This window comes from Oryx dammah, unplaced genomic scaffold (assembly GCF_014754425.2).
Source record: "Oryx dammah isolate SB20612 unplaced genomic scaffold, SCBI_Odam_1.1 HiC_scaffold_1, whole genome shotgun sequence".
In the NCBI taxonomy this organism is placed as follows: domain Eukaryota; kingdom Metazoa; phylum Chordata; class Mammalia; order Artiodactyla; family Bovidae; genus Oryx; species Oryx dammah.
The window spans coordinates 20299940-20312374 of record NW_024070185.1 but is presented as its reverse complement, the minus strand read 5'-3'; the positions used below and the strand labels follow the sequence as shown (position 1 = coordinate 20312374).

Sequence of the window (12435 nt, the reverse complement as noted above, 5' to 3'; positions counted from 1 at the left end):
ATACGCCCAGCCTTTGTGCCAAATTTCTAACTAAATACACCCAGAGTCCGCAAAAATGAGGTATTTACTAAACTATCATCACCCACCAACTCACTCAACCACCCTGCTCTTTTCAACCACTTGTCTGCAAGAATCAGGATTCTTAACCTCGCGATACTATGAATACCTACAACTATCAGCTGACCTAAAGACTGCAACTGATGCACAAAACCACATTTCTCAAATTAATGTTCGTCACAGCCTTGGGCTCACGGTGACTGACTTCACTACAGTTTAAAAAAATAGCTATTAAATTTGAAGGTATGCATCAGACTAATAAAATACCACTTATCTTTTTCAATCCTGAGGAGCTAAGATTGCTTTTAAAAAGAGGGGAAAATACCATGCTGTCAAAATAAAGTTTGAAAATCATACAATCCTCATAAAATAAACCAGCATTAAAAACTAACTTTCAAGTTCTCAGGAAGCAACAGAGGCATAAGTTAAACCTAGCTAAGATTCCTCATGTTTTGTATGAGACTTCACCACATGGGATCTCAGGAAGCGGGGAAAAAAAAAAAGAGGTCTGTGTTCCTATCCAAGGCACTGCCTATCCAGAGATAATCTACATCTGCAAAGCCCCTCTTCTGGGCCCCTGTAATTTGTATTTCTTTATGTCTGTTTTGGCCTTTTTTCTTTTTGTCTGAAAGCTTCTAATTGGCAGCTTATGGGGCCAGCACAGGACCCACCTCAACAATTCCTAGGTTAAGAGTGATGCTATCACATTAAGATGTGAAAGAGCAACACAATTCTCTTATCTCCTCTTTTGGAAGGAGAAGTTAACAGCCACAGAACAAACTACCCTAGAGTTTTAAAAACCGATTACACACTTACAGGCACACACGTGCACACACGTGCACACACACACACTCTCTCTCTCTCTCTCTCTCTCTCTCTCTCTCTCTCTCTCTTCTAGGGACAGCTCGGGTATTCAGTAAAGACACAGCCCAGTGACTTCTACACTCAAATGTTTCTAGTCCTGAAACACACATGCACACATCCATACACACACACACACACACACACACACACACACACTCACTCACTCACTCACTCACTCACTCACTCACTCACTCTTCTAGGGACAGGTCGGGTATTCAGTAAAGACACAGCCCAGTGACTTCTACACTCAATGTTTCTAGTCCTGAAACCCAAGAGTTCAAAAGTTGGAGAGGCAACAGCATCTGAAACTTAAGTTTACCATACAGTTGGGCATTGCAATTACACCCACCTGTCCTACCCACTTCCAGCCAGAATTAAGATAAACCTGGAAATCCCTGGCTCTATCATCTCCTGCAAAATGTTCAGGAAAAAGAAGTCCGTAACTCCCAAATAATCCCCACGTTCCAAGCCCTCCCTGAGTAGACAGATTCCCTAAGCAGGTCTGGACAGGGCACTTGGAATTTGCACTTCTGACAGTCATCCCAACTGATTCCAATGCAGGTGTTCTATTGACCCGACTTTAAATACTGAATCGACTGCCCCATCAAATCACTGAGAGAGCCTTCCTGACAACAGATTTTCAAGACTTCCAAAGTCTTGATTTTTAAAAATTCCCTCAGGTAAAGATGTGCAGCCAGACTTGGGTCGTGCAGTCACTGGGCTCGACTACCTAAACTGACAATCAGGGATTATAACGTTTCTAGAGAAGCATGGATGATCGTGTTAGTTTTATGTATCCCTCAGTCCTTGACCCTCAAAAATCTTCCATTCTCCTCTTGTGGAAGACTCACCACTCACCAGATGACGCCCCTGTGTGATCCTAGAGAAGTTATATGTTTCAACAGAAATTCAACTGCTGGCCCTGTGCTTAGTTTTTGAAGAGTTCTGGCCCTCCAACAAAAAGGCAAGGAGACATTGTCAGAAAGAATGAGAAAACCAGAATTAGGGTTCCTGATCTGCCACTTAATGGACGTGTAATCTTGAACTCGACATGTCAGCAAACCTAGGCCTCTCGTGTCTGGTCAGTGAGGGAGTTGGCTAAGGTCACCTCGAGGGTTTCCAACTCCAACGCTCTATTATTCATTCCTTGCATCATAAAATCCATTTCACTCCTCTAGAATGCAGCATCAGCAGGTGTCAAGGACTCTGAAGTTCATTTGAGAACTCAGAGGGACCAACCAACGTCAGCTAAGCTGTACAAAGAGCAGAAGCATCTCGTATTTAATGCGTATAGATAGGAAACAGGATGAAGCATAGAGCTGGCATGACCCCAGAGCAAGAGCCTGACAAACGACAAGATAAACAGAATCTCAACGAGTGAGAACGTTACTGTACTCGAAACTGAAGATGTTTTTTAATGTAGTTCCCTAATCCTCATATTTTCAAAACAGTGGATTAATTTGCTAACACTGACACAACCTAAAAATTATACACTTTTAGAACTTAGGAAAGAGGCACACACTTTCCTAACTAGGTATTTTGTACTTAAGATAGAGTTTCCTAATTTTCAGTTCAGTTCAGTTCCTCAGTCGTGTCCGGCTCTTTGCGACCCCATGAATCGCAGCACACCAGGCCTCCCTGTCCATCACCATCTCCTGGAGTTCACTCAGACTCAGGTCCATCGAGTCCATGATGCCATCCAGCCATCTCATCCTGGGTCGTCCCCTTCCCCTTCTGCCCCCAATCCCTCCCAGCATCAGAGTCTTTTCCAGTGAGTCAACTCTTCTCATGAGGTGGCCAAAGTACTGGAGTTTCAGCTTTAGCATCATTCCTTCCAAAGAGCACGCAGGGCTGATCTCCTTCAGAATGGATTGGTTGGATCTCCTTGCAATCCAAGGGACTCTCAAGAGTCTTCTCCAACACCACAATTCAAAAGCATCAATTCTTCGGCACTCAGCTTTCTTCACAGTCCAACTCTCACATCCATATATGACCACTGGAAAAACCATAGCCTTGACTAGACAGACCTTTGTTGGTAAAGTAATGTCTCTGCTCTTCAATATGCTATCTAGGTTGGTGATAACTTTTCTTCCAAGGAGTAAGCGTCTTAATTTCATGGCTGCAGTCACCATCTGCAGTGATTTTGGAACCCAAAAAAATAAATTCTGACAAGATTTCCCATGGAGTGATGGGACCAGATGCCATGATCTTCGTTTTCTGAATATTGAGCTTTAAGCCAACTTTTATACTCTCCTCTTTCACTTTCATCAAGAGGCTTTTTAGTTCCTCTTCACTTTCTGCCATAAGGGTGGTGTTGTCTGCATATCTGAGGTTATTGATATTTCTCCCCACAATCTTGATTCCAGCTTTTGCTTCTTCCAGCCCAGCGTTTCTCATGATGTCCTCTGCATATAAGTTAAATAAGCAGGGTGACAATAAACAACCTTGACGTACTCCTTTTCCTATTTGCAACCAGTCTGTTGTTACATGAACTGTTGCTTTCTGACCTGCATACAGATTTCTCAAGAGGCAGGTCAGATGGTCTGGTATTCCCATCTCTTTCAGAATTTTCCACAGTTTATTGTGATCCACACAGTCAAAGGCTTTGGCATAGTCAATAAAGCAGAAATAGATGTTTTTCTGGAACTCTCTTGCTTTTTCCATGATCCAGTGGATGTTGGCAATTTGATCTCTGGTTCCTCTGCCTTTTCTAAAACCAGCTTGAACATCTGGAAGTTCACAGTTCACGTATGGCTGAAGCCTGGCTTGGAGAATTTTGAGCATTACTTTACTAGCGTGTGAGATGAGTGCATTGCCTTTCTTTGGGATTGGAAGGAAAACTGACCTTTTTCCAGTCCTGTGGCCACTGCTGAGTTTTCCAAATTTGCTGGCATATTGAGTGCAACACTTTCACAGCATCATCTTTCAGGAGCTGAAATAGCTCAACTGGAATTCCATCACCTCCACTAGCTTTGTTCGTAGTGATGCTTTCTAAGGCCCGCTTGACTTCACATTCCAGGATGTCTGGCTCTAGGTGAGTGATCATACCATCATGATTATCTGGGTCGTGAAAATCTTTTTTGTACAGTTCTGTATATTCTTGCCACCTCTTCTTAATATCTTCTGCTTCTGTTAGGTCCATACCATTTCTGTCCTTTCTCGAGCACATCTCTGCATGTAATGTTCCCTTGGTGTCTCTAATTTTCTTGAAGAGATCTCTAGTCTTTCCCATTCTATTGTTTTCCTCTATTTCTTTGCATTGATCGCTGAGGAAGGCTTTCTTATCTCTTCTTGCTATTCTCTGGAACTCTGCATTCAGATGCTTGTATCTTTCCTTTTCTCCTTTGCTTTTCGCTTCTCTTCTTTTCACAGCTATTTGTACAGCCTTCCCAGACAGCCAATTTGCTTTTTTACATTTCTTTTCCATGGGGATGGTCTTGATTCCTGTCTCCTGTACAATGTCATGAACCTCATTCCATAGTTCATCAGACACTCTATCTATCAGATCTAAGCCCTTAAATCTGTTTCTCACTTCCACTGTATAATCATAAGGGATTTCATTTAGGTCATACCTGAATGGTCTAGTGGTTTTCCCTACTTTCTTCAATTTAAGTCTGAATTTGGCAATAAGGAGTTCATGATCTGAGCCACAGTCAGCTCCTGGTCTTGTTTTTGTTGACTGTATAGAGCTTCTCCATCTTTGGCTGCAGAGAATATAAGCAATCTGATTTCAGTGTTGACCACCTGGTGATGTCCATGTGTAGAGTCTTCTCTTGTGTTGCTGGAAGAGGGTGTTTGCTATGACCAGTGTGCATTCTCTTGGCAAAACTCTATTAGCCTTTGCCCTGCTTCATTCTGTATTCCAAGGCCAAATTTGCCTGTTACTCCAGGTGTTTCTTGACTTCCTACTTTTGCATTTCAGTCCCCTATAATGAAAAGGACATCTTTTTTGGGTGTTAGTTCTAAAAGGTCTTGTAGGTCTTCATAGAACCGTTCAACTTCTGCTTCTTCAGTGTTACTGGTTGGGGCATAGACTTGGATTACTGTGATATTGAATGGTTTGCAGAGATCATTCTGTCGTTTTTAAGACTGCATCCAAGTACTGCATTTCAGACTCTTCTGTTGACCATTATCGCTACTCCATTTGTTCTAAGGGATTCCTGCCCACAGTAGTAGATATAATGGTCATCTGAGTTAAAGTCACCCATTCCAGTCCATTTTAGTTTGCTGATTCCTAGAATGTTGACGTTCACTCTTGCCATTTCCTGTTTGACTACTTCCAATTTGCCTTGATTCATGGACCTGACATCCCAGGTTCCTATGCAATATTGCTCTTTACAGCATTGGACCTTGCTTCTCTCACCAGTCACATCCACAACTGGGTATTGTTTTTGCTTTGGCTCCATCCCTTCATTCTTTCTGGAGTTATTTCTCCACCGATCTCCAGTAGCATATTGGGCACCTACGGACCTGGGGAGTTCCTCTTTCAGTATCCTATCATTTTGCCTTTTCATACTGTTCATGGGGTCCTCAAGGCAAGAATACTGAAGTGGTTTGCCATTCCCTTCTCCAGTGGACCACATTCTGTCAGACCTCTCCACCATGACCCGCCCATCTTGGGTGGCCCCATGGGCATGGCTTAGTTTCATTCCTAATGTTAGCATTATTTAAATAAAGACTTAACACAAGTGAAAAGTGGAGGGAGGGGGATTTAAATTTTCTTCGCACAGAGTGATCCTAGTTTTCTTACAACCCAATCAATTAAATGCTCCTACAAAGTCAGATAGCAGGAGCTGACCCACTAGCTTCCCCAGGAAATAGAGTAAGTTGGATAATTGGAGTGACTGAAAAACTCTGCCCCGACTGTAAAAGCATAAATGGAAAAACTGCTCAAGATGACTAATGCTAAATACCAGAGTGGGGTTCAAATCCCTACAGATTCTTTCAAAACCTTTTCAGAGATATGTTAATAGTAGCTTATTCAGAAGATATGCCCACTTTGCCAAGTGTAACAATTCTAAACCCAGTTTCAGAAATCTATGTACTATTTTGTTCAATACAAATATTAACTAAGAAACTCAGAGTAATACAACAACAAAAAAGTCTAAAGTAACTATGTTTGAAGCTAAAGGAGTCAGAACCTTCTGAACGCTGATTTAACCCATACCAAGAAGAAGATGTTAGCGGTCCAAATCAAAACAAGGTTAATAGAAGAGGTCCCTAATATTCTAATGTGTCTACTCAACTTATTAATTTATAGTTCGTTATCATGGATGTTCATTTCATAAAACATGTTCATATTTTATTGATGTGAACAGGTTTTATGGCAGAATTACAGATGGTCTGATAACTAGTTAGCAAATGACTTCCAAAGTAACACGTTCAATGGATTGTAGGGTCATGGAGATAGAACTCTGGGGAGGGGGTGCTATGATTAAATAAGATGGGTAGAACTGTAAATCAAGCTGGTTTCTTTACTGCAGGATTTTAACATAATTTTTAATATGTTAATGATCTACAGTATGGCTCTTAAGTAGTCCACCATGGAGTGCAGTTTTTCTCAAACTTGTCTGTTAGTGGAACACTTGTTTTGAGGAGTATTTATGACTAAATCTCATGGAACTAAGTTTAGCAAAAACAACTTTCGATGTTTGGTGCTTACTATTCATTTTCTTGGGTACTCGGTTTGCTTATGAGAGACTTTAAACAGAAATTTTACTAGGATGGAAACCTTCATTATCCAGCTCTCCATGAAAAGATCAAGGGGTGCGGGAGTGAAAGAAATGAACAACAAATATTAACAAGTTTTGGCAGCCCTTAAGTATCTAACCATGTACTACTTCATATTACCTATGCACTGTGGTTCTATTACCACCATCCTCCACATAAAGACAGAGAAGCCAGGGGCAGGAAGACAAAGAAATCACATTTATCCAATTTTGCCACATAACAGATCTAGCAAAAGGTTAACAGAGTAAGATAATTCAAGACTGACCAGAGGTAAGAGATGAAAATCTGTGAGATGTTTCCTGTGGGAAAATGCCTAATTCAGTGCCTGACTGAATGACCAGATGTATGATTTATTTACTGCTTTCATCTGTCATAACAAAAAACGTGACCTTTACAACTAATTCAAGCATCATTTTTTAAATAAGATAACTAAGCAATCAAACCAGAAATCTCATCATTTATATCAAAACCTTAATGCCATTTATCACACTTATGTCAAAGAGGGTGTAAAATGCACACATAAAAAGATGCTGTTTTGCTAAAAACACAAAATTCAGTATCAGGACAGACACATGTTAACAAAAAGTCTTTGTTCTCTATCTTTCCCAACTTTTCAATAACTTTAAAAAAAAAAAAAAACATTTTATGTATACTGCTCACACTGATTGGGCGGATGGAAAAATATTATCCATTTGATTATCAATATTCAAAAACAAAAAACAAACCTTCCTGATTATAATGGTGAACATCCAAGGAGCAAAATTAGTTAAAATATAATTATGGACTGATGATAAATAAGTCTTACTTGGTTTTTACTTGATTTTAATGAATAAATTCTTTTTGTGAACCTCAGTCTGCATCTCGGGTAAATACAACCACGAGGCCAAGCCCAGGTTAACAGCTCTAAGTCACTTTGGAGACAATAAGCCCTTCTCTCTTGATAAAAGAACAGCTAAAGGTATCATCCCATAAAAAGTCACAGTTGACTCCAGAAATTAGCTAGGGACCCCTTCCTCTGCCTTCTAGTTCATTTTACCAAGGAAACCTGAAGCTGAGGCCAACAGCTGACATGTCCAAGGTCACATGATCAATTCAAATTCTTGGTCCAACTTCTCAAACTGCTTATTTCAAATATTTAGTTTAATATTCTGGTGATAAATCATTTGATATGCATCATCACTCATATTTAACATGAAAAAAACTACAGAGTCTGTCTGCACTTCATCCGTTTTCAGTGTCTGCAAACAACTCCTCTATCAACCCATCTATGGCCAAGAACACTTAGGTTTTGCTTTATTCTAAAAGTATAGTCAAATCCTCCAAAATACTAAAGAGATTTTCTACTACCTAATATTCAAAATGTGTCATTATTAAAAGCCAAATTACTCATCCTTTCATTCTTATCTTTTAAGAGGAGCACTCATATACCACTTTTTCCTTTCCTTGTTAACAGATAGGAGCTAAGATCTTGCCATACTCAAATTGTATCTGTACAAATATTTATACACTGACAATGTCAGTATTACCATTTACTTGGTCATATATAAGCAGAACTACAGAGACTTAAAGAAAAGGACATTTTAAGGTCATTTTCCTCTGCTAAACACAATTCTCCCCTTATTTCATTGTTGAAATGTTAAACCATGCAAGCTCAAAACTAAAGGTTAACATGATGCTTGCTGCTCCAGATACACCTACAACTTTGAAACATTTTCAAAAATGTTATTGTATAGTTCAGATTATATAAAAGTCTAGTTAAATATATACTGCTCATAAAAAATATTGTATGCTTTGAAAGGAAAACTTAAAACTATCTAAAACTTAAAGTTTCATACTGCTGATGTAGCCAGAAAACAGAGAGAGAAAATCTAGATGTGTAAACTTCTAGCACTGAATGATTTACAGGCAGTGAACCTTGAGACATAATCATTTACATGTGAGGAACCTTATCTAAACTGCATACCTGTTATTTTGTCTCTTACAAGCTTACAGGACTCTATCTCACCGATGCTCCCAAACAGACTCTTCAGCTCCTCCTGTGTCATGTTCTGAGGAAGATAGTTGACTATTAAGTTGGTCTTGCTGTCCTCTGTGTTCCCGGAGTCAACTGGTGACGAGCAGTTGTTGTTTATGGTGGTTGGACCGTTGGCTGTGTTATTGCAAGTTGGCCCATTAGACAGTTGTGTTTCCATGGCAGCAATTACCTGCTAAAAACAGAGAAAACAAGAAATGTCAGAATTCATATTTCACAAACTATTAGAGATTCCATCCAAAAATTTAAACACTTGTCACTAAACATAAGTCGTCCTGCTGAAATTACAACAAAGCTTCAAAAAGTACAACACCTATGCTAACTTTTACTTCACATTAAGCTATTCGATTTAAGATCACAGCTGTACTTTTCACATACATATTCCACACATGCACGAAAGCACAATTTACACCTTTAACATTCTCTAGAACCCCATTCTGGGTCTATTCACAATCCTTACTCACCTGCTGTGTCCACAGAGTTGGGGGAAATTTAGTAACAAAGGGCATAGAATTAAATTCTGACTAAAAATACCAGAAAATAAAAGTGTTTAACATGCTACCAGAAACAAAGTTAAAAAAAAAAAAAAAAAAAGGACCCTAACTTTGCAGAGATATTTAGTTAGCCTAGGAGTTTATTCTGAAACTGACAGACATCCATTAATTAAAATCAAGGAGCAAGAATACTTTGAAAAATTATAAATTTGTCAACATGTACTGTTTTGGTTACATATTGAAAATGTTTTTAATTGACAATATCTCATACCTCTGTCATTGGAAAGAAACAAGAAAATAGCAAATGTCTTATGTTAGGGTTTGCAGGGTAACTTGGGGAATAAACTGAGTACTTAATGTACCTGGTGAATCTAACAAGCCATTCTTGTCAACCTTGGCAGCTAAAGATCACCAACAGGGCAGCTGATCTACAGCATCAAAATAAAATCCCCCGAACAATTCCAAGCGATATTTTGCCTTGACTCTGACTTTAAAGTAAAAACAAAAACAAAAAAACCTATGCAGTGCACCGAAACAACAATGCAAATATGTCAATTTTTGCAAACAGACCAGCCCAAGGAATTGTCATTTGAGCACCTAAGCCTGTTGAAAACACAAGTGATAAGGTATCTATAATCTATAAACTCCAAATACAGAATAAACAGTAGAGTTGGGGAAAATGGCCTCAAATTGTTCAAGCTACTTTAAAAATCACTTACTAAGCAAATTTAGATCTAGTTTCCTAGAAACCAATTCTGTGCTCTTTGAGCAAGAGTTACAAACCACAGCCCCAAATTCTCTAAAACCGTCTTCCAAAAACAATCTACTTTAGAACCCAATATTGTGGGGGAATCCAAAAATTCAAGCATCACTGAAAGGATCACCCTTCATATTCCATCCATCTTTCAGTTCCACAAAGAACTACAAAACTGACAATCCTGAATTGATAGGATGCTAGTTTTAGGGAAGGTTTAACATATAAAAGGCAAAGAATTTGAGGTAAAATTCAAAATTTTTTTTTAAAAAGCAAAGTAGAGGCAAAGGCTGCTACCAGAAAAAGGGGGAAAATGTCTTTTAAAAAGCATATTGCCTAAGAAAAATAAAAGGGCACAACCATGGATAAGCAAACAGGAAGAACTCTACTGCCAAGAGATGTTTATAAAAGAAGGCAGCACAGGGTAGATTGAGACTGGTCAACTGAACAGATTGAGACTGGTCAGACTGGACAAGAGCCGTGCTGTCAGGGTTAAAAAACAGGAGACAAAAATCCAGCCTGTCTATGCAATGTCAAACCAACTATAACCCCTTCCAAAACTTCATTTCCTTTTCAAAAGAAATGGGTTCTTTACTCTGCAAGCTACAAACTACCTCTCTCAAGTATGTATTTTCAGAGAATAGGGAGGTTAAGAGAAATAAGGAAACCTTGGAAATCTGTACTGAAAAAAAAATAAAAACCAGAAGCAATTCAAGATATGCATTTTATTATAATTAACCAATTTATCTGAAACTGTGAAAGGAGGTTTCAGATTTGCTAATAAAGCATAACCGTTCCAGTTTATAGAATATTAGCCCAGGGTCACTCTTTCCACAGGAAAAATGTATGTGAGATTAACCTTTGTCTAGCAGTCAGGAAAACAATGATCTGCAAGATGAGAGTGGTCAAGGCCAATTAAAACAAATCACTAATCAAAAACTTAGGGCATACGTGGAGACTAACCAAATACAAGATTCGGACTAAAGCTCACTGGGATGGCATGTGAAATATAAAGTGTTCATTGACTGAAATTAGCAGGATTGAGCAGGGACAACAAACACTCCTCACTTAACTGCACATTTATTTCCATGTTCAGGTGGCAAGAATGAGCTCCTAAGCCAGCATTCAAGTGAACAGCTGCAGGAGGCTGTGTGCGCTGAAAATTACAGCATCTCTCAGCTATAGGACCATCTGCTCAGAATAAAATGATACTAATGTGCTATATTTTACAAATAATGCATATTCCATTGATAGGCTCAACACAACTGTTCACAGAATGCAAACTCTTTCAACAGTTACTGGGCAAATAATTTTCAGCCAGATTTACAATTTTGACATTTTTTTAAGCATCAGGAATTGTAAATAACTTCAAAATTTAGTAACCAAAAAAATACATAGTAAACAGAATGAAAAAATTATGGTAACTTAGTATTCAGACCATACCAAAACTTTTGTTTTTTGTTTTTAAAAAAAGCTTGTCACTCTTTTGAGGCGGCACTAAATCCTAATTAAGATAATAAAAGTTACATACAAAAGCAGGTTCTGATACTACATATACCACTAAAATTGCAATGTGCTTTACATCCTAATGATGGCCATACCACAATAGGTTAAATGTAAGAATAATTAGTACGCCAAATGAAAAGTTCAAGTGTTTGGTATGGCCTCAGCACTCCTGCAACATGCTAAAAAAAAGTAGCCTACAGAATTTAAGAAAAATCCCACAGACCCCGGTCCAAGGCTCTGCTGCCCACGAACCACTTCTAAGCAGAGAAGCCACATCACACAGTCTGACTGCCATGTTAGTTTGGAGTTGCCGTCTGCAATATGGACACAAAAAGTACCGTATGTTAGATGAGCAAGATAATGCAACAAATCAGTTTGTACAAAATTTACAGTGATTGTATTGATATTCCCAGCACGTCCATGCAGTGTGGCTTAATTGAATTTGAGGCAATTCCAATCTAATCTTTCCAAATTCATTTTAACATGTAGTTTTCTTGCACAAATTAAGCATTTTTAATTAAGAGCCTGATTTTAAAACAGTATTAACTAGTTACCTTGGCATCTATCCTAAAGAACTACCTTAAACCACATCTTAAAAAAAATTTTTTTTCATAATAAAATGAAGCAAAACACTGCATGCTGTCCTATCTCTTAAGGATGTGGGAGAAGGGAGGAAATGTGAATGAAATTATATTGACAGTGAGAAAAAGCAGTCATGTAATTCATTAGTGAATGACTTGCATAAAAACAGTCTTTCCCCCCAAATATCAGAAGGGCATTAAGAAAAGCTATATTTGCCCACATTGTTACATTATACTATAAATGATCCTTCATCCTGGAGCTTAAAATTAGAAGTGAATTGAAACCCTGTGAGGTTATTCTGCCACTACAGTCAAAGGATCTCTAACAGTTTTGCTGAGAATTGTTCACGCTTTACCATCTGAACCACCAGGGAAGTTCCCTTCACATATACTAAGATGCAGTAAACCAGCATCTTT

The 12435-nt window shown here is 38.6% G+C and overlaps 1 protein-coding gene across 1 annotated transcript in view; it reads right to left on the bottom strand.

The window, feature by feature from the left end:
- The window catches only part of ELAVL2 (ELAV like RNA binding protein 2), an 81722-nt gene extending 69493 nt beyond the window's left edge, over positions 1-12229 (bottom strand). Inside the window, exons 1-2 of the mRNA XM_040238216.1 lie at positions 11661-12229; positions 8615-8858 (exon numbers count right to left, since the gene is read on the bottom strand). Coding sequence (XP_040094150.1) covers positions 8615-8858; positions 11661-11732 — 316 coding nt within the window. The 5' untranslated portion in view covers positions 11733-12229. The remainder of the gene's footprint in view (positions 1-8614; positions 8859-11660) is intronic.
- Positions 12230-12435: the final 206 nt, after the last annotated feature.